We start from the raw sequence: 23,121 nt of genomic DNA, 5'->3' as shown, positions 1-23,121 counted from the left end.
TTGCCCCGAGCTAGTTGGTGCAGTCGCCATAACAGAGCACCACTGGTTCGCAGCAGCAAGCGGGTTTAGTTGCTGACTCTGGGGGCCGGAGGTCTGCCGTCATGGTGTCCACAGGGGCGGCCTCTCCTGAGGCCGCTCATTGGTTTGCGGACACCATCTGCTCCCTGTGTCCTCATCTCTTCTTATAAGGACACCAGTCAGATTGCATCAGGGCCCACCCCAGGACTCCACTTAACCTTAATGGCCTCATTAAAGACCCCATCTCCAGACAGCCACATTCTGAGGTCCTAGGGGTTAATTTGGGAGCAGAGACACACACTTGGAGTCCACAACACCTCCCAACCACTGTGCGGTGTGTGTTGCAGGTTAACTTATGTAACTGGGTTTGGAGAGGGGCCTCTAAGGAAGTAATTAAGGTCAAATGAGGTTATAAGGGTGGGGCCCCAATCTGATCGAATTAGTGTCCTTATAAAAAGAGGCACCAGAGTACCCACTGTCTCCATTATGTGAGGACAGAGGCGGCCATCTGCAAGCCAGGAATGGGCCCTCACCAGGAAATGCCCAGCTCACACCTTGACCCTGGACTTCCAGCCTCCAGAATTGTGATAAAATTAACTTGTGCATCAAAGCAGCATGTCACATCCATTACAGTAGAAAACAGGCCTTTCCTTCCTTCAGACCTCTCTGCTCCCGAAATCCAGTAAAATTCCCAGTAAACGGGATTCAGAAAAGAGAAACAACAATATCAAGTTGGAAGGCCTCTCTTTATAACTTCTAGGGGATGCCAAGTACAGCAAAGCCCTTTCAGGCTTACTTTTTTTTTTTTTTTTTGAGATGGAGTCTTGCTCTGTCACCCAGGCTGGAGTGCAGTGGCACGATCTCTGCTCACCACAGCCTCCATCTCCCGGGTTCAAGTGATTCACCTGTCTCAGCTCCCAAGTAGCTGGAATTATAGGCACGCACCACCACACCCGGCTAATTTTGTATATTTTTGGTAGAGATTACAGGCACGCACCACTATGCCCAGCTAATTTTTTGTATTTTTAGTAGAGACAGGGTTTCACCATATTGACCAGGATGGTCACTCCCAAAAGTAGTGAAGGAACGATTCATTGGAAACCATAGAAAATGAAATGAATGTAGATGAAAACTTTACAACTCATACAAATAATCACTCAAAATAATCCTTACACTAAAAATGCAAAACTATACAATTTCTAGAAGAAAACAGAGAATAAGAGCTATGTGCCCTTGGGTTCAGTAATGAATTTTAACAAACAACACAAAGTGTCAATACACACAGAACAAAGAATTAAGCAGATTTTTTAAATATTAAAAGTGTATACTCTGGAAAAGACCTTGTTAAGAGAATAAAAAGACAAGCCACATATTGAAACAAAGTATTTGCAAAATACAGATCTGAGACAGAATTTCTATTCAATATACAAAAAAATCTTAAAACTAAGTAAAACAACCCAATTAAAGATGCACACACTCTAAACAGACACCTCACCAAAGGCTTTAAGAGAAACCAGCCATTTCAAAGATTCCACCACTGATATCAACCAACTGCCTGACGCTGCCTCCCTTTCTTGCCTGATAAGAGACCACCCATGACAAAGAGGTTCTGGCCAGCATACAGACGACGCACAGAGCAAGTTTTCATGTCCTCTGCTTCACCCTTTAATGTCAGAGGGCTGAAAACTCCACCCTGGGATTATGCTAACACTGCCATTTTTGGTACATGGGACCCATGAAGGAGTAAGAAACTCAATTGCACGTGCATGCATTTCTCCTTTCATAAATATTGATGACTCATCCTAAAGCTTATCACATATGTGTATTTGGCCATGCCACTCACCATAAATTACTATTTCTTTTACCTCTCCATTGAAATGTCTGCTTCTGCCTTCTATCTGGAGGCTATGCTTCCCAGGCTATCAGAAGGACTACCCTGCAGGCTGCAACCCTTCAGAGGAAATAAATCTCTCACTGGGTGCAGTGGCTCCTGCCTGTAATCCCAGCAATTTGGGAGGCCAAGGCAAGTGGATCACCTGAGTTCAGGAGTTTGAGACCTGTCTGGCCAATATGGTGAAACCCTGTCTCTCTCTACTAAAAATACAAAAAATTAGCAGGGTGTGGTGGTGGATGTCTATAATCCCAGCTACTTGGGAGGCTGAGGCAGGAGAATCACTTGAACCCAGGAGGTGGAAGTTGCAGTGAGCCAAAATCACGCCATTGCACTCCAGCCTGGGCAACAAGAGTGAAACACCTTCTCAAAAAAGTAATTAAATAAAAATAAAGAAATCTCTCCTTTCCAAATTTATGAACCACATCATTCTTTTTAGTTGATAGTGTTAAAAAGTTCAGAAAGACCTTCCATGCTCTCCCACAGAAGCCGCAGAAATTGTCATTTTTTTTGGATGCCTGCGAACTTGTAATCGAATAAGTAGAAATGTTGAAATTGTGCTTTACCAGCTACGTAGCTCTGAATCCAATCAAGCAAATGTCAAAAATTAACCATCAGGATATTCATGCCTGATTCATAAATATGACTGTGTCCTTATCAGAAGGGAAACTTGCACACAGAAACACGCACAGGGAAGAAGGTTTGTGAAGCCTGGGGCTTTGCTGTCATAAGCAAAGAAACTACCAGAAGCTGGAGAAAGGCCTGGAGCAGATGCCTCCCTAGGGCCTTCAGAGGGTGCACAGCCCCACCAACACCTTCATTCTAGACTATGCACTTCAAAACTTGGAGACAACAAATCTGTGTGGACAAGGAGGGATGGGGCAGGGGTAGCCTCCCTGAAGCTCTCCCTGAGTCTCCACCCCACTGTACCCAGAGCTGATCCTGAGCCTCCATCCTGCTGTCAACTGGAGCCCAGAAAACTCAGGGCTAACCCAAAGCCCACCTCTCACGCCTCCCCTGGCTGCTCCTCCAGCTATCCACGCTTTGGAACAGCCACCACGTCGCTTTAATCTCTAGTAAACGTGCCTCAAGAAGGCACAGAAAGATAGTGCCTCACCTGTGTCCACTGGGCCCAGGCTGGCCCTTTAAGGAGGTGAGGGCACATCCCTCTTCTCAGAGAGGCCAGGGATAAGGCCAGAACGGGGAGAGGGGGAAGTGTTTGGGGGGTGCTGAGGGCAGCGGCCCCTCCCCACAGGTGGAAGTGGAGCGGGTGAGGAGGAGCCTTCGGCCTCCCGCTGGACCGGACCTCTAACCATCGCATAGGTGCCACTTCTTGGGAGGTCCAGTCCCAGTCAAAGGTCAGCTCCAGAGATTTTATTTTTCCCAAAATGGACATGATGCAGCTGGCTGAGTCATGGTTCTAGAATTTTCAGGACTGAGCCTGCTCCCTGATGAAAGTGAGTAACACGCCCTGGCAGTTCCTGTACAGCCGGTACGTAGAAGCACATACAATAAAAAAGCAAATATAAGCTCTTTGGGAGACTGATCCCAGAATTCCAACATCTAAATAACATTTGTGCTCTGAATAGATAACTGAAAACAAACAAACAAAAATATTTCTGCTCCTTAAGACAGCTGAATGTGGGAAAATTATGCCAAAATCATTGCCCGCCATCTTCAAAGCCCTGTTCTCTTATGTACTTGGAGCTGGCCATTTCTCCATTTGTCCATTCCAATTCCACATTTATTAATGAAAAATAATGCCTTCTCTACATCTACTGTGAATGTTACAGAATCAAGCAATAATACAAATATCTGCTGAAAGTAAATACATGTTGCTAGTAAAGAAAAAACGTTCTTAAGGTTTTGAAAAGAACATATTCAAGAATTTGAATCCCACACAGGGTGCAGAAGCATCCTGACGACCTTTATTAACGCAACTTGTGTTTATCAGCTCATTAAAATCTATGTTTCAGATTCCTTGGATTTTTCCCAAGTTCCAGACTGATAAAAGTATTTTTACATATACATTTGATTCTTACATTACATAGTAATATGTATGTACAAACTTGAAATTTGTTTTGTACAGGTCTATGGCTTTATTACTTTTCAAAACAAAAGTCACATACTAAAATACAAACTACTCAAAAGTAAATAGTTGTCAAGATTGTGGTTTACGATACAGATCTTACAGACAGCACAGACTATATTATGATTTCTCTGAAAACAGGAAGTAGGTAAGGCGCACAGGAAACCTTACTTACAACCCTTTATTTTCATAAGGTAAACACCAAACTATTTCTCATATATATTACAACCATATTTTTTTAAACCAAATTCTGGTTTTAAAATCACAAACTGACAACACATAAATACGAAATGCTAGGAAATGTCTAATATATGAGGGAAAAACATGTCTTATGCATTGTAATATAATTTTTTACAATCTAGCATAAAGGCAAATGCGGTTTTTAAAAAATGCAGTCCATAAACAATTATAGAAAAAAAATTAGTCAAGCCACCTAATGTAACAAATTTCACAGATAACACTCATTTAATATTACGTCCAAAAATTTCCACGTCTACATATTAGTTAGAATAATGCCCACAAGGATCTCAAAACTACAAAATATTAGCAAGTAAATGTAAATCATACATCTCTCTGAAAGAATGAAGCTTGACTATGAGTAAAAAGGCAACAACTATGAGCTAACTTTCTTTAGAATGGCTAAAGTTGGCCAATCTAGAGCAATACACGTTTTCCCAGCTATACATGCAAACTGCACTGTGTAGTAAAAATGACTCAGTTACTTACAAATGCAGAACAGATCCAAAATAACCAGAGCTCAGCTAAAACCATAGAGACTCCCAAGAAGGTGAGGATTAAGATTAAAAATAAAATCTGGATATTTAATCCTACATCAACACTCTGAATTTATGTTTACTGTTAATAATTTACACTACTCTTTTCTTTGGGTAAAAAAAAATGTTTTAAAAAGAACCAATGTTTTGGAATAAGCAATGTAACTTTGATCATCCTGCCACATGACTACCAAAAGGGCTGCTGTTCTTTGAGCCCTATCACTTAGTAAGACAGAGCTCTCCACACACAAGGACCAGAGATGGCTGACTTCACAAGTTAGCGTGAGTTAACACTGTTCTCATGCAACACAGCTACTAAAATACATACATTTGTTCTTATGAAAAATTATAAAACTATCAAATCTTTTTCTCCAGATTTATAAAAGATAGAATCTATGAATCAGTACTCTAATGTGATCACAGAAAAATAGCAAACTGAAGTCAAAAAGCATAGGCTGTCCATAATACAGTCCCGAATCTATTTCCTGCACTCCTAATACTTTCTACCTGTTCTGAGGATGGAGGGTGTCAACACCTAAAATTGGGTAAAGAATCATCCCTACAGTTAGGGCAAATGTAACTCTGCTTACTGCTTACACGCAGGAAAAAACTTACTTCATTTTCCAGGATATTCTTTTAAGGATTACTTGACAGTGGTTATTTTAAAGTTATCAAAAGAAGGTGTCAAAAAAAAAAACCTCTTTGGAATTCTCCTGGAATTCCAGAAGGATTACCTGGCTGTTCGTTCCTCCACCCCATCAAAATTTTTCCTTTGAGAAATTACAACTGACAACTCGCATAAGATTTAATTAACTTACTTAAAATAAGGGAGGGCTTCTCAATAATGTTTCCCCACTAGAAAACTAACGAGTTCAGTGATACTCCGTGCCAGTAATTAAGTGGCACGTATCATAAAAATTCAAACTTGGACACAGGTGTGTCACACCCACGGAAGATTTTATACACTTATAAGCTTGTGCTTTCACACTTTATAAGCAACACAGGTTACTTTCCACTTCAGTTTTCATTTATAGTGAGTAACGCGCATGTTGTCAGAAATGGTCACCGGTCTCTCTTACGCACACTTTAGTGCTTCATCACAGCTGAAAAAGAAACACCCTTCTCTTTCTCTATGAAGATCCTCTCCAATTTGGGAAAGCAGTCTTCTATGCAATGTAAGTCTTGTTGAATTACGTAAAGAAATCACCCAACTGAACAAAATTTTAGAGGTCAATCAGGAACTAGAAAAAAACCATGAAGTGGATGAGTCCAGCAGTTCCCTTCCCCACAACATCTGCTTCCAGGTCACTCTTCAACGGCACACAGGCAGCAGGAACCTCAAACTCAGCAATCTGCGCTTCCTCACTTCCCCCTTTCAAACAGACTTACTTTTCTCTGTAATAAAGCAAGTAGTATTTCAGGGGATCTGGCAGAGGGAGGCTCAGGACCTTCTGGCGTAGGAAGTTCACTGGGGGCTCTGGCTTTGCTTCAGGCAGGGTCTTCTCTTCTTCCTCCCTCCGTTCCTCTTCCAAGTCTTCGCAGCTGTTGTCATCTGAGGGGTTGGAAATACGACTGGCGAAGACTTCTTTGTCCAAAAAGACAATCGTTTCCATCCGACGGCGGCGAACTCTCCTTCGCTTAAACCTGGGGGTGTTCTTTAGTCCACTTCCGTTTCTGCTGACAGTTTCCTGATGAATAATCTTCTTAATGGTGCCCCGGATGGCGATGCGAGCCAAGTCCTGGAGGCTGCGCACTGCCACTGGTGCTGCAGCACAAAACAATGACACATAGTCAGACTCGTCTGAGCAACACCACCACACCTAAACATCTAAAAACCGTAACATCATTTGAATTAACTGGCAAATTTACGAATATGGTGTTTTTTTGTTTTTTTGTTTTTTTTTTCTCTTGAGACGGAGTTTCGCTCTTGTTACCCAGGCTGGAGTGCAATGGTGTGATCTCGGCTCATAGCAACCTCCGCCTCCTGGGTTCAAGCCATTCTCCTGCCTCAGCCTCCTGAGTAGCTGGGACTACAGGCACGCACCACCGTGCCCAGTTAATTTTTTGTATTTTTGGTAGAGACAGGGTTTCACCATGTTGGCCAGGCTGGTCTTGAACTCCTGACCTCAGGTGATCCACCTGCCTCAGCCTCCCAAAGTGCTGGGATTACAGGCTTGAGCCACCGCACCCGGCCCGAATATGTTATAAGAATATGACAGCATGCTAAGCAAATGCCAATTAGTGCTCCAATTTACTGATACTTTTCAAAAGGTATTTTCAAATGCCTTAATCCTTAACTTTGAAAGGAAAAGGAAGCAATATTGCTTGGCTATATTAATCAGTGCTGGAATTAAAACCTGGGTTACAGTTTGTTCTTATGACAGCCTAGTTTCATTACTCTATTATTTGCTCTGTTCATGTGTATATTAATACTCATCTACTAGTAATAGAGTGAATGAATATGTCTCCAATATTCTTTTTTTTGAGACACAGTCTTACTCTGTCACCCAAGCTGGGGTGCACTGGTACAATCTCAACTCACTGCAACCTCCATCTCCTGGGTTCAAGTGATCCTCCAGCATCAGCCTCCCCAGTAGCTGGGACTACAGGGATATGCCATGATGCAAGCCAGACTGTTCTCAAACTCCTGATGTCAAGTGATCCATCCACCTGGGCCTCCCAAAGTGCTGGGATTCTAGGGGTAAGCCACCACGCTCGGCCTAACATTCTTTTATCTATTAATATTTTCATAGTTATTTACAAATTGAATATTTGTTCCTTTTTTAGAAAAGTAGGAAAATGCAAATCCAAACTTTTTTTTAGAAAAAACAGAAACACCAAAGCACTTTTAGGAGAAAGATTTGACAAAGCTCACAATTTCATGCTGGCAATATTTCTCAAAGGGAAAGAAATTACATTAAACGGAAAATCAGCATCACTTTTCCCCACAGAACTCAACTTCTCCAAAGAATAACAGTCTGCACTATAGAGAGTGCTCTTGTGTTGTGTACAACATTTTTTTTTTTTGAGGAGTTTCGCTCGTGTCACCCAGGCTGGAGTGCAGTGGCGCGATCTCGGCTCATCGCAACCTCCGCCTCCCGGGTTCAAGCAATTCTCCTGCCTCAGCCTCCCAAGTAGCTGGGACTACAGGCGTGCACCACCATGCCCAGCTAATTTTTGTATTTTTAGTAGAGACGGGGTTTCACCATGTTGACCAGGATGGTCTCGATCTCTTGACCTCGTGATCCGCCTACCTCGGCCTCCCAAAGTGCTGGGATTACAGATGTGAGCCACCGCGCCCGGCCTGTGTACAACATTTATTACCAAAATCAGAGAGGCCTGCACAGAATCTCAGCAATCATCATTGTTCTTTGGAAACCTTCAAACAGGCTTGTTTGTGTCCCGGGCTCTTGGCACTGAATAAGTAGCACCTTCTCCCTTCAACCTTTCCTGCTTTTCTGACTCCATGGTCAAGGGGTCCCTTATCCTTTCTCCAGGACAGGCTCCAGCACTTCCTTTGTCTCTTCGTTGAACCACACGATCATGCCTCTTGCCCCATCTGTGACCCAGCTCCTTCCTCAAGTACTGTCATCCTTCCTTCCTTCATCATCTCACATCAAGAAAGATTATTTCCAGAGCCACTGGGATCTGGCTGTTGCCCCAGAGGCTGAAACAACTCCTTCCGAAGCCCTCAGAGTCCCAGTCTTCAGCTTTGGCCTCCCTAGATCTCAAGATGTCGGCTTGGGATAAGAACATGGAGCTCACTGCTCCCCTGGCCCAAGTCACAGCCCCTCTCTCTGATCTCCATAGCTCTTTTCTCTTGCAGGCTCTTCCTCTTCCAGCCAGCCCAGTCGTGTGCCTAAGGTTCCAGTTTCTACCATTTCCCCTCTAGGTGTGACTGCTAGTCCTTGGTCTTACACCCATTCTGTGGTTTTAAATGACAGAGGCCAGCCAACAGCTCCCAAGGTTCTAATCCAGTCCTGACCAGGATCCTGAGCCTCCCAGAGACCCAGGCCTACAACACACAATGTACACCTCAGGCTCACATGTCCTTCCTCAGACGGACTGTATTATTGTATGTATCATTCAATCTTCTCCACTGTAGAAACCAGTGTCTTAGTTTTCATCTTTATCTCTCGCCTGGAAAATTCCAACAGCTTTCCATTGGTTCCTGCTTCCAATGTGTCCTGTGTCCATTCAATCAGAGAGCTAACCTATCCCGCTCACGCCACAGACATCTACACTCACATGACCCCACACCACATGACCTTATATCGTGCAGGTCTAAACTTACACACCACACCCCACGCATCTACACTCACATGATCCTGTATCATGTATGTCTACACTCACATGATCCCGTATCATGTATCATGTATGTCTACACTCACATGATCCCGTATCATGTATGTCTACACTCACATGATCCCGTATCATGTATGTCTACACTCACATGATCCCGTATCATGTATGTCTACACTCACATGATCCCGTATCATGTATGTCTACACTCACATGATCCCGTATCATGTCTACACTCACATGACCCCACACCACATGACCTTATATCGTGCAGGTCTAAACTTACACACCCCACCCCATGCATCTACACTCACATGACCCCGTATCGTGTATGTCTACACTCGCATGACCCCGTATCGCGTATGTCTACACTCGCATGACCCCGTATCATGTATGTCTACACTCGCATGACCCCGTATCGTGTATGTCTACACTCGCATGACCCCGCATCGTGTATGTCTACACTCGCATGACCCCGTATCGTGTATGTCTACACTCGCATGATCCCGTATCGTGTATGTCTACACTCGCATGATCCCGTATCGTGTATGTCTACACTCACAGAGTTTTCTGCTCTACTGTCTTCACAAACATGACTTTACGAGTCTAGGAAACTCTGGCCCAGGAAAAGAAAAGTTGCAAATAACTTGATGGGTCACTTAAGAAACTCTAAAAGCATCACATGAATGTTGATCATCTAACACTCTCTTCAAAGGTTTCTCCTTAAAACAAGCATCCCAAATGCCCACCACATTGTCATGATTCTTAATCAGGCCAGATGAAACCCTCACAGGGAAAGACTCATTTTCAACCAGACCCTAAAAAATTCTCCTAAGTACCCCACAGATGTCCTTGCCTTCCCAAACTCTGCTAAGGCTCTGGAAGCTGGTGCCCTCCCCACCAAGAGCAGCACTTAAAAAGGTTATTGTGGTGAGATTTTCAGAGCACGCATTTGACAGATTCACCCTCCACCCAACCACCAGGCTTATCCAGGATACAGAGGCACTGCACCTTTTATTTAAAGTATCTGATAGCTTCTCCAGCCTACACGATAAGCCCAATTCTAACCTACATACCAGTGGTTTTCCCACCTGTCTCAACTGACTACGCGGGAAACACGCGCTCTGGCTTCTGTCCTGCCGCTGCTGACACTTTTCTCCCCTTTTTTCTGTTTAGGGAATTCCTTTTTGCCCTTGAAGACCATGCACATACATCATCCTCTGTCAAACCTTCCCTAATTAACCCTTTTGCATATCCTATTCTTGCTCATTATCAAATTTCAAGAATCGTTTCTATTTCTTAGGGCCTGTACTTAGCAGAGACCAAAACAAAGTGCAATCATTTAATAAATGATTCCTAATAAATTAAAAAACATTTCTGGAAGAGATGTGCCAAAACGTTATTGTCTCTGGGTGGGACTACGCACAACTTTTTTCCTTCCTATTATTTTTTGCATTTTCCAAATTTTCTAAACGATCAGAGCATCTTCCGTGTGAGTTGTTTAAATTTTAAAATATTAGGATGTTTTGCTGTTGTGCTGGCCCTGGTATCAGTTCCTTGCTCAGTACACAAAGGCTTGGCTGTGGAAGCTTCCACAGAAAGTCTCCTATCCACACCCCAGTAGATCAGCTGCAATGTGTTCTCTGCCCTTCATCTACCCACGAGGCGGCAGGCGCTAAGCAGCCCTGGGGAGCAGAAGCCCCACGACTCTGTAGGAGCTCTTTGGCTGACGGCTCTCTCTGTAAGACCTCTCTTAGTGGAGGTGGCAAATAGGCTAAGTCCCCGTGTGGCAAAATGAGCTCCCTTTTATGTGCTTCCTTTGCTTTCAATGGCGTGACCAACAACAGCTCTTTGTAGATTTAAAAGATAGCTAAAATAACCTGAAATAGGCTAAAAATAGATTATAATTTTTTAAATGCCTGACATTGCTTGTAGAATTTTAAAGTTTCAGCATGGGAGTGGTGCTGTTTCTTATCAGAAGGTTCTTTGTAAATTTTGTTTCCTTTTAAAATCTAATGAGACGAAAAAGATCTAAAAGATAAAATAAGTAAAGACTGGTAGACTGGTAGACGACTGGTATACTCACGCAACTGGACAAGTCTTGGTTTTCCTGACTCTGAATGGCAGGGCTGGATCAGAGGAGCAAAAGAAACAGCGAGAATCTTTTTGGTTTCCCAAGCTGAAGGACCGGTGCGTGTTATCTTAGTCAACTATCCAAGAGACAAAAAGAATATTCAAAATATTTGGCTACTAAATAGTTCATATTTAAATATAATCATTCCTATATTAGTATAAAAATACACAGATATGCTTACAATAAAATGAAGTATTTTGACATACAGACCCCTAATGAGATGTGCCATGAAATGCATCTATCTTATGAATATGCCTGTGAAAATGCTTAACCTGAATATATTCAGGCCCTAGGCCTAAGTTCTGTTTATAGGAAATATATATTAAAGACAAACTAGTTAGAGGATAGCAAGAGAAAACAACCACACAGAGAATGCGGGGATTCTTGTAAGAACACTCTTGCACTCTCCAGAAAAAGTCAATATTGAGGGTGAAAAAGGGGTCTGTTCTAAAGTAAAAAGTAATTACGGATATGTACCAACCAACCGAATCCTGACCTGCTTTCACTGGTGGGGGGCTAACTCCCGACAGGCACTGTAGTAACAGATACTGTTACAGTATGCCTGTTACTTTTTTAAATGCAAACTTGTCAACCTGGAAATCCTAGGCAATTATCCTCATGCTTTGGAGATAAATACTGAAATGCTTAAATGAGCCTTGCCCTGACATCACCCCCACGAAAGCGCTGGAATCTGGTGGCTTAACATACTGAAGTGTAGGTCATCAAAACGTTTCTCTTGAATTAAAGTATTAGGAGCACCAGAGAACCCACTTAGACATGACCCTCTGTGTGCTCCGCGTGGCTGGGTCAGTCTCCACGTGGCCTACACAGGTCACGGAGCTATTTTTGGTCAGTTCTTTCATGCTATGATTATATGCTAGTCTTTTCTAAAAATATCAAAGTCAGTAAATCCAATAAAAACTAAGATTCTATATCATGAATCTTATAACTTAAAGGATTAAGTAGCCAGGTACTAGGTAAACATCAACTAACATTCTTGTATACCAGCAAAACTTATATTTATTTAAACATTTTTAAAAGTAGACTTTCTAGTTATAATAAAAAACAAGTATTTCAATATAATCAATAAATGATGTATGAAACCTTAAATGAAACTATAAACCCATTTCATGTTCTAGATAAGCAGATGAAACATTGTAAAGATGTCCACAATCCTCAAATTAATCAAGATGATACAATTCGAATAAAAAATCCAATGCATTTTTATATAGCAACAAAGATTTCTAATATCACTTGTATTAGTAAAGACATCTAAAACAATATTCTGCCAGGTGTGACGGCTCATGCCAACAACTCTGGAGGCTGCAGTGAGAGGGCTGCTTGAAGCCAGGAGTTTGTGATCAGCCTGGGCAACACAGCGAGAACCTGTCACTAAAAAGAAATAAAATTAGCTGGGCATGGCAGCATGTGCCTGTAGTGCCAGCTACTTGGGACGCTGAGGCGGAAGGGTGATTAAGCCCAGGAGTTTGAGGTTACAGTGAGCTATTATCATGCCACTGTACTCCAGCCTAGATGACAGAGAAAGATCCCATCTCCAAATTTTTATTAAAACAATTAAAAACTCCTAATTTTTATTGTTTTTTTTTCCTAGTTCTTTGTGACTGAGAGGCATTCTTCTTGGTGCCCAGTTCGTGTCTATTAATCTGTTCGTTTACTATGAAATATTTTACCCAGTGAAATACAGTAACACAGACAAACACGCATGACCAAACAGCAAACTTGGACAAGACTCTCACTAAGCAAAGGGTTCCTGTACAATGCATAACATCAAGGCATTTATCAATTAGACTAACAATGAGAATACATTAATTTTAATAATTTTATATATAATTCTAATAACAGAACAATTATAACAGATCAACAATTAGAATTAAAACTCAGAACAGCTGGGGGGAAAGAGGGGAAGGAGAGGGGGAAGGCAGAGGGAGGTGAGGGGGAAGGGATAGAAGAAGGAAAAGAAAGAGAGAAGGAAGATGGAGAAAGAGCTTCACGTGTAGTCTCTGAAGTATCTACCTGACTCCGGCTCTGGCCCCACCTAGGATGTGTGCATGACCTCACAAGCTCCCTCACCTGTCCCTGCCTCTGGTTCCTAATTTGCGAAATGCAGGAATTTCTTAAAAGGGTAAGTATACATAAACTGCCCAGAACAGACCATGGCAAACAGTGTGCAAAAATGTCAGTTATGAAGGGAATCTGACCTTCTCTTCCAGTGGCATGACAAGGATCCCTCCCACTTTGAGAAGATTCTTCATGTACGCTTCATGCTCCTTCTGCACACCAGCCCCACAGTATACACGATCATACTGAGAACAGTCCGGAGAAATCTCCAGGCAATTCCCAATAACAAAGGAGGGTTCACAGAAGTCAAACCTGGAAGTACAAAATGTTTCCTGCAACTAAAGGTATCACATTGCCACAAGTATACACAGTCAATCTGTGCTAACCACAGGTTAAAATCCCACAGCAACGTAACACAGTTTACAGAGCCAGGGAGCTGGAAGAAAAGAATTACAAACGTCCAAGAATTACTTCCAAAAAGAATTTCGCTTTATATCTAGAACTCTAGAAATGCCAAACAAAATAGTACGAAAGTAAATATCAAAAGTATTACCCAAATTTAACACAATCTTCTTATCGTCTTGCGTAAGATCTATTAATACTACACAATGAGTGAGATGTGCGGGTGGCGAAACTCATTTGGGGTTTCTAAAAATTTTAATCCCTAAAATAAGAACTGTAATGCCTTATTTTAAAATGGCAAAAGCTAGTTACACATACTGTTTAGAGACAAATGCAACAATTTTATTTTAGAAACAATTGGGTAGTAAAAAGTTATCTTAAATAGGAAACATGAAAATTGAGCAGAATGAACATTTTGTGTTTTCTTCTATGCTTATATTGGTGAGAAATTACCTTTATGTAGGTGTAACATTTAGAAAAACCTAAAACCCTCAAAAACACAGAATTTTTTAAAAAATTAGAACAGGCAAGTGGCATCATCTCCTACCACAGTGGGTTTTTTTTTTGAGATGGAGTTTCGCTCTTGTTACCCAGGCTGAAGTGCAATGGCGCGATCTCGGCTCACCGCAACCTCCGCCTCCTAGGTTCAAGCGATTCTCCTGCCTCAGCCTCCCGAGTAGCTGGGATTACAGGCATGTGCCACCACGTCCGGCTAATTTTTTTTTTTTTTTTTTTAAATAAAGACGGTGTTTCTCCATGTTGGTCAGGCTGGTCTCGAACTCCAGACCTCAGGTGATCCACCCGCCTCAGCTTCCCAAAGTGCTGGGATTACAGGCGTGAGCCACTGCACCCCGCCCATCCTACCATAGTTTAATCATGTTTGCTGGCACATGAACACTAATAAGCTGATTTTCTATCTGATCAAAACTTTGTAAAATTATAATTCACATCCTCTGACCCAATGGATAGTATTTCATCTTACTTGTCAAAACTATCACTCGTTCTGATGAAAAAGTCCAGTTTCTGCTTTGCGTACTCTATCACATCTGAATGAAGTTCCACCCCATGGTTCACACCAAAAGGACCTAGAAGGTTTAAGAATAAGAAAACATGTAAAAACAGAACAAGAACTCTTGGTCATTCGTTTGCTTCTCTTTTATCAACTGTAACACATCTGATTTAACATGTACAATTACAGAAATTCACAAAGTTTTGAGGTCTCATCACATTACCACGGCTCACCACATCATAAATACTTGTTCTGACGCCTGGGCTTCTCTACCCTCAAACTTGTAAAGAATCATTTGAAAATGGAAAAAACCAACCGTTCAAGTCTAACTAATGAATTGAAGAAGAAACATGTATTTGCAAGTGAAACGAACATAACCCTCACCTGTTTGTGTAGAGGTAACATTTAAGACGATTCCATTTTCCCTGAAAGGTTCCCAAAACACTCAGATGTGTGCATTTTAATATTCACAAAACAGGGTTCAATCATCTTCTTTAAAATAAAACTACGCTTCCAAGTCACAATAAAACATGTTTTACATCAAAGGGTATTTACCGGTAATTTGAAATAAAACTGAGAAATGTTACAAGTGTACTTAGTGATGAAAGCCCTCCCTCCATATAGAACTGCCCCTGTGTCAAGTGAGAACAAAGTACTGACACTCAGCATAGATGAGTCTCTCTGTTGTGGGAATCCACTTACACGAGGTAGAAATCAGGCAAAATTCATCTGTGCTGACGAAGGCAAAACAGTCACCAGCTTTCTGGAAGGGGAGTACAACAGTGGTAACTTTTCTAGAAGGAGGAGAGGGCCATGCAGCCTTCTTGGGGTGCTGTTTCCACTCTGCGTCTTGCTCTGGGTGGAGTTTATATGGAGGTGGATGCATATGTAAAAGTCCACCAGAATTCACACTTCACGCTTATTCATTTACTATAGCTAAGTTACACATCAATTTTTTTAATCTACATGTAAAAATCGACAGGGCATGCAGGACTTTATGTAGTAGACAGATACACCACAGTGATCTACAGTCCAGCACAAACGCTGATGAATGAGCAACCTTCTGTGCATCCCACACCTCTGCACCTTGCCGTGTGGGTCTCCCTAGTACAACAGCCACCGGCCCAGGACAAGGCTTCTCTGGCCCCCGTCTGGACAGCTGTACCTGCTGCTCTTTTCTCTCACCGTATTTCACACACAGAGCTGCTGCTAAAACATTACCTCATCAAAATCTACCCTACCTGAGAGTCCATCTTTTCACTACTTACAACATCAAATCCTGAATTACTCTGACCTTCAAGACCTTCTGCCAACTCTCTGACTTCAATTCCCATGACTCTGTCACTATGCCAGAGGCCAAAAAAAGCTGCTTGATTTTTCCCACTCATCTTATTTTCACTGACCTCTCACCATCACTATCAAATACTTAATAAGCAGTTAATTCTAATAACAGATATGAGATACGGTTCCTATTCCCAAGAAGCTTAACACCAAACAATAGTAACGCAAATCCCTCCACCCACCTGCTTAATAAGAAGATGACTAGCAGGGGAAGGAGGACACAGGGTGGCCGGGAGGTGTTAGGAACACGGCACCAGGGACACAGCACTGGGACATGGCACTGAAGCCGGATCTGCAAGGCCCCCCTGGGAAAGCCACTCCCAGGTATGCCCTGCTTCCTAACCACACAGCAGTTTTCAGGTAGGTCACTTATGAGTCATCATCTTTTTTTTTTTTTTTTTTTTTTGAGACAGAATATCTCACTGTTGCCCAGGCTGGAGTGCAATGGCACGATCTTGGCTCACTGCAACCTCCACCTCCTGGGTTCAAGCAGTTCTCCTGCCTCAGCCTCACAAGTCGTTGGCCACCACACCCAGCTAATTTTTGTATTTTTAGTAGAGACAAGGTTTCACCATGTTGGCCAGGCTGGTCTCGAACTCGTGACCTCAGATGATCCACCCACCCCGGCCTCCCAAAGTGCTGGGATTACAGGCGTGAGCCACCACACCCGGCCTGCGTCACCAACTCTTAAGTAGCTACTGTATTCTCCCCTGGTTGATGACAAACAAAGGTAAGGACAGCCTTGAGCAAAGCAGAGAGGAGCCCACACAGGATGCAGCTCAGACCTCGTGAAAGGCAGTGGGGTCACAGTAAGAAACTCTGTCAGATAAAAGACTCACATTCACAGGCACCAGGAAGCCGATGAGGTTTCGCTCTGGAGTGCTTTGCACAAAATGCTGTTAAGGTTGAATGAGCTGCAGCATCTGGAGACACAGCCAAGATATGCATCCGTGACAGCAAACCCTAAAGTCACTTCCTTCAACTGCATCAAAGCAGCATGTCACATCCATTACAATAGAAAACAGGCCTTTCCTTCCTTCAGACCTCTCTCCTCCCGAAATCCAGTAAAATTCCCAGTAAACGGGATTCAGAAAGGAGAAGCAACAATATCAAGTTGGAAGGCCTCTCTTTATAACTTCTAGGGGATGCCAAGTACAGCAAAGCCGTTTCAGACTTACTTTTTTTTTTTTTTTTTTGAGATGGAGTCTTGCTCCGTCACCTAGGCTGGAGTGCAGTGACACGATCTCTGCTCACCACAGCCTCCATCTCCCGGGTTCAAGTGATTCACCTGTCTCAGCCTCCCAAGTAGCTGGGATTATAGGCACGCACCACCACACCCGGCTAATTTTGTATATTTTTGGTAGAGACAGGGTTTCACCATGTTGGCCAGGTTGGTCTCGAACTCCTGACCTCAAGCGATCTGCCAGCCTCGGCCTCACGAAGTGCTGAGATTATGGGCGTGTGAGCCTCCGTGCCTGGCCACTTCAGGATTACTTTAAGTCATCTTTTCCTCAGCATTTTGGATCTTTTCAATACCATTTCTAATTGAGTCAGCTTGATCACCTATTTCTCCCCAAGATTCTACCTCAGCTCCAATTTTTCAGCTACAATGGAGGAAATCACAATTCCCAAATTCAAAAATGATAAATAATCTAAGCACTGTGTTCTCTTCTCAGGGGCCACAACAGTCTCAATTGAAGAGAAATTAAGGTCAAAAAGCATTATAAAAATCTACACACTGTTATATCTGAAGGTAGCAATCTACAGCCAAAAGCCAAATAATCAGTCCCAAAACGTCACCAAATTTCAATTTATACAAACTTATAAAGAAATCCAAATTCTCATTCCATATCCACAAAAATCAATTAGAGACAGGGTCTCACTCTGTCACCTAGGCTGGAGTGCAGTGGTGCAATCATAGCTCACTGCAGTCTTGAACTCCTGGGTTTAAGCAACCCTCCAGCCTCAGCCTCCCAAAGGGCTAGGATTACAGGCATGAACCACTAAGGACAGCCACATTCTTGAAGTTTCCTTCATAACCATATACAGTCCATCCATAAATCCTGTCAGTTCTACCAGGATTTAGAAACAACATAGACTCCAGCTTCTCTGCACTGGTTCATCCAGCGTCTCTCACCCAGCTTGCCACAGCAGCTTGGCCCCTGCTTCCTCTTTACAGCAAGGTTGTACAGTATGGATCAGCTCCTATCACCCCTCTGGCAAAACCATTCCACCTTACTGAGTTAAAAATGGATGCCTTTCCCCACCCGTTCCATTTTGCCCCAAGTGACATTTTTCCTCAGTTGTTTGGTACTCTTGTTAAAAACAGCCATATTCCCATGTGCAGAATTCACTCACAACTCATTTGTTTGGGAAAATAGGCTAAATAGCTTCAAATAATATAACCTGTGAAATCCCTTCCATCTCTGAAATTAATTTTAAAATCTACAGGTATTACTCTTACTGTTAAAACAACAAAGCAGACCAGGCATGATGGTTCATGCCTGTAATCCCGGCATTTTGGGAGGCTGAGGCAGGTGGACAGCTTGCACCCAGGAGTTTGAGACCAGCCTGGGAAACATGGCGAGACCCTGTCTCTAAAGACAATTTAAAAATTAGCCAAGCACGGTGGTGTGTGCCTGTGGCCCTGCGTACTCAGGAGGATTGCTAGAGCCCAGGAGGGCAAGGCTGCAGCGAGCCTCGTTCACGTCACGGCATCCCAGCCTCGGCCATGGAGCAAGACTCTGTCAAAACAAAAACAAAAACAAAAACAAAACCCAACGAGACAAAAACTGCTTAGAAGTACTTTAACTCCAGAAGGACTTTAAAGTTAATTATCATTGGTTTAGAGAAAGAGCGACAAGGAAGACTGAGTGATTAAATTAAATCAAGAACTCACAGTGGGGTCAAGATTTACACAACTGTCTTTGTTCTCCAGCGTCTAGAGGGCAGGCGCACAGTACAGACTGTGGCAAGTTCAGGCAGAGGGGACAGAGAACAGGAGGGGTCCCTCTGGAGAACCTGGGGCCTAAGAGAGCCGTGCGGGCCTTCCTCCCTCATCGCTCCATCCACCACCCAGTGATGTGTCAACGTGAGGTAACTACTGGGAAGGCTGTGGTCTCTACCCAGGCGGGCCATCAGCAGACTACATCTTCTGTCAAAGGAGATGCCTCCTTCCCTGAAACAGATGAGTTTTCAGACTCTCCTTCCACACTTACCCAGAATGAGGCCCACCATGGAGCTGAGGTACCCAGTGCCACTGCCCAGGTTCAGAAATGAGAGTCCAGGCTGCAGATCTAGGGCTTCCATCACCTCCGAGTAGATGCACGGGGCTGAGAGGTGAATGTTTCCATGCTTCCATGCCAAGTCTTTATAAGCATTTTCTTTAAATTCTTCAAGATAATAGTCGGCACGATCGATAGCTCGGAAAGCCTGCTCTACCAGTTCAGTCCGGATATACTGTGCTTCTTTCAAATTGTCTATCAGCTCATCATTGTCTTCACCAGCACTCACAGCACCGCCCATGTTCAAGATTACACTTAGGCAATACTATAATTAAAAATTTTTAAAAAGAGCTATTTATGTCAAAGGTAAGAGCAGAATAATAAAAGTTCTAAACAGATACCAATTTCAAATGCTGAATTCTGAAAATAATAATCTTTTGTCAACACCCACCTCACCATCACCCAGAGTTGCCAGATTTAGAAGGAAAAAAAAATCTCAGTTCAATTGAAAATTCAAGTAAACAATAAAAATTGTTTGATGTTTATTTGAAATTCTAATTTAGGCCGGGAGCAGGGGCTCATGCCTGTAATCCCAGCACTTTGGGAGGCCAAGGTGGGCGGATCACCTGAGGTCAGGAGTTCGAGACTAGCCTGGCCAACATGAGGAAATCCCGTCTCTACTAAAAATACAAAAATTAGCCAGGCATGGTGGTGGATCCCTGTAATCCCAGCTACTTGTGAGGCTGAGGCAGGAGAATTGCTTGAACCCGGGAGACAGAGGAGCGAGCAGAGATTGTGCCACTGCACTCTAGCCTAGGCAACAGAGCAAGACTCTGTCTCAAAAAAAAAAAAATAATAAAGAAAGAAACAAACAAAAAAAGAAAATTTAGTGGTGTCCTATATCATATCTGGGAACTCTACACATCGCCAACATACACAAAAGTACCCACCCAAGTCAAGCACTCCATTCGACCTGTTGATTTGGATATTTTGATGTTCAAATTTTAGATAAAAACATCAAGAAAACACTCTTCCCAAATACAACATACTATGACAGATACCTTCTTCTAACAAATGCAAAATCAGCTTCCTGGCTCACGTTTAAGTGTAGGAGGGGGCGCTACCGGAACTTCCTACAGCCCCTTCTCAGTTGCATGATATGCAGCGTTCCCAGCTCTTTAAAAATAACCACTACTTGTCTTACCCTCTCCCAAGCTGCCTTCAAGAAGAAAAAGGGCAGCAGGGGTCACCTCTTAGCCTATTAAAATACACAGTGTAGCTTCATCTAATTCACAGGAAAACATTCTTTCACGTGGAGAAGTCTTACTCTTCTTAAAGCTACAAAAATAACCTTTCCAATTTTATACTTACCCCATGTAACTTTTTCAAAGCTTTAACTTCACATAAAATGGTAATGCTTTACAAAACACCAGATACAGATTGTCGGGGAAAAAGACCACCAGACCTCATGAAGACATTTTCATGAACACAACCTTTTTAAAAGTCTGTTATAATTATGATGAAGTTCATTCTTGCTTTCCTCCTCACATTCCTCGGGATTTCTAACAGCGGGATGAGGATAATAAAGAAATACCGGGGGGTGCCGAGGGGGCAGTGGGCAGATTTCATACACACCCATGTACACAACTGGTGACAGCGGTGGGAGAGGTTTTCCCAGGAGTGAAAATAATCACATAGTTTCTTGCAAGTGAACAAAAAGTGTGAAGGGTATGGCTTAACACAAATTATCTTGTTTTTATGGTGGAATACTCAATCTTCATAATCAAGATTTTAGAGCTAAACGTTAGGTTTTGCAAATCAATAGGATGGTCCAGTCATTAAATTTTCACACCCTTTTTGAATTTTTTGAATTGTTTTGGAGACCTTGTTAGATTAAGGTCCATAGCCAGTTGACTTAGACTTAGAGGAATTAAGTCCTAATGAGGTCGAGTTTAATACTGGATAAGCCACTTAGTTCTGAGGCTACACCCATAGCCTAGCACAGTCATCTTAAAATTTAGGTCAGTGGTTAAAACCGGAATCAGGTGTTTGGATGCTTAAGGATCTATTTAGGAAAAGAGCTGGAAATCACATACCCTACTCAGTGAAAGCCACCTCTTCACCCAGAAGCCTGTTCTATCTCAGTACCACGTCTTTAGAAGGTATCCGCAAACTGTATGTGGGATAGGTTTCGTTTTCATTTTCTACTAAGTAACTATCATTTATTTTGAACTCTTCCTTAACTTGAAAGTTCAGACGGCTTCTTAGTAAAAACAGCTAGCGTGCGTTTTCCAGGTACCACCTGCCAGTCATGGCCTCATTCACACGTGCCAACACTAAGAGGCAAACTGGAGCGAGTCGGTTAATTTGTTCATGATTACACAGTTTGTGAGGCGGGCACTGGATTCAAACCCAGGACTGTATGGCAAAAGGCCTGTGTTTTTAATACCACACCAATGCAGCTTTTAAAAACACTCAAGACAGCAATGTTCTTTACCACACAACACTTTGGTAATCTTTTGACTATGGGGTAATCCTATCTGTATCTATTGCCATTGGTAGGACGCATGTGAATATCTGTGGGTCTGATGTTTATTACCACCTTTGCCTGGTAATCTAACACTCCCTCACACTGGAAACCATGGCTGTTAACAACAGACTGTGGATGTGATCAGTCATCACGTCACCAAAAACACTGACAACAAACTAAGCTCTTCGCAAAACCAAATCCTATCATTTTCGCCTAGATTCTACAATCCAGTCAAATCCAAAATTTCAAAGTAAAAGTGCAGAATCATTTTTAGAATGCTGGACTCGATCATACTGTGCACATCATCTGCTGTAATCCTTACTATTATTCACTGCTCTGCAGTAACTAGCAGCAGTCCATAACAACCTTGCTGCTCCTTACAATACCAACTACCAGGGCACATGAGGAACACTTGCTGAGCCGCAGCAGGCATGCGAAGGTCTCAGAAGTGATACCCGAGGAGGTCGTGATTGTGGCTGTGTCAACACAAGCACGAAGCTATGGTAATGGCAATTTGGGAGGCTACAGACGAGAGACCGCAATTCAACCTGGACGTCACTTCTTAAGAAGAATATGGACAAAGCGATTCACTGTGGAAGACGAGTGGAGAAAAGAACCCAAAGCCACATCTCCTTTGGGCAGAATGATCAAACACACACACACAAATAGATTTCTCACCTAGAAAACCAGAACTCTTACAAGCAAGGGAAAGGGTCATTTTCAAATACAGATGGTCTCCGACTTAGCATGGTTCGACTTAAGGTTTAACGGTGTGTTTACTGGGATGCAACCCCATCCTAAGTGGAGCAGCATCTGTACCTGAAAGGCTGTCACACGCACGCTACTAACGGGCCTAACAAAAGCCAGACCAGCGGCACACGTTGCAGACAACGCCACCTAAATACGCAGAGGAGCTTTCTAACTGAAGTTGCAAAGAATGAAAGAGCCCGCAGCCAAGTCCCACCGGAGGAGCGAGCTGCGGCGGGGCAGGGAGAAAGGCGCCGGCCTCGGGAGCCGAACCCGTCACCTCCGAGGTCTCCTGTCGTCACCGGAGTGTGCGGCTCCGCTTCCCCCAAGCACGACCACAGCGATTTCTGAGTCGCTGACGGGCACCTCGACTTCACTAACTCTGGAAGGACAGTGAATCACACGCCCGGACCGGACAGCTTGGCCCTTCCCTTGTGAAAAGAAAAAGAAAAGTCTTCCCACGAGTAAAGGGGGCGGGAGCTCAGGTGAGTTATCTGCGGCGCGGCCGGGGAGCGCGCCCATCAGAGACGCGACCTCTCACAACGACGCAAACAAAGGCGCGGGCTCGGGCGGTTCTCCTCC

At 43.1% G+C, this 23,121-nt stretch overlaps 1 protein-coding gene across 2 annotated transcripts; it reads right to left on the bottom strand.

The window, feature by feature from the left end:
* Positions 1-3,815: 3,815 nt before the first annotated feature.
* PCMTD2 (protein-L-isoaspartate (D-aspartate) O-methyltransferase domain containing 2) lies at positions 3,816-22,724 on the bottom strand. Of its 2 annotated transcripts, XM_021672498.2 has the most exons (6): positions 19,257-22,724; positions 16,878-16,961; positions 14,671-14,773; positions 13,427-13,598; positions 11,160-11,283; positions 3,816-6,536 (listed from the first exon to the last, which is right to left on the bottom strand). In XM_021672498.2, exons 1-6 carry the CDS (start codon positions 19,561-19,563, stop codon positions 6,157-6,159), a joined length of 1,170 nt encoding a protein of 389 aa, XP_021528173.2. In that variant the 5' UTR covers positions 19,564-22,724; the 3' UTR covers positions 3,816-6,156. The 2 variants fall into 2 exon arrangements, with proteins under 2 accessions (XP_021528173.2, XP_021528174.2); XM_021672499.2 differs by lacking the exon at positions 16,878-16,961 and having other exon boundaries at positions 19,257-22,722.
* Between the last annotated feature and the right edge of the window lie 397 nt (positions 22,725-23,121).

The sequence above is a fragment of the Aotus nancymaae genome, unplaced genomic scaffold (genome assembly GCF_030222135.1).
Source record: "Aotus nancymaae isolate 86718 unplaced genomic scaffold, 86718_ANA_hifiasm-v0.15.2.pri h1tg000029l, whole genome shotgun sequence".
NCBI classification, from domain to species: domain Eukaryota; kingdom Metazoa; phylum Chordata; class Mammalia; order Primates; family Aotidae; genus Aotus; species Aotus nancymaae.
The sequence above is the reverse complement of the archived record's forward strand: the minus strand, read 5'-3'. Positions and strand labels throughout refer to the sequence as shown.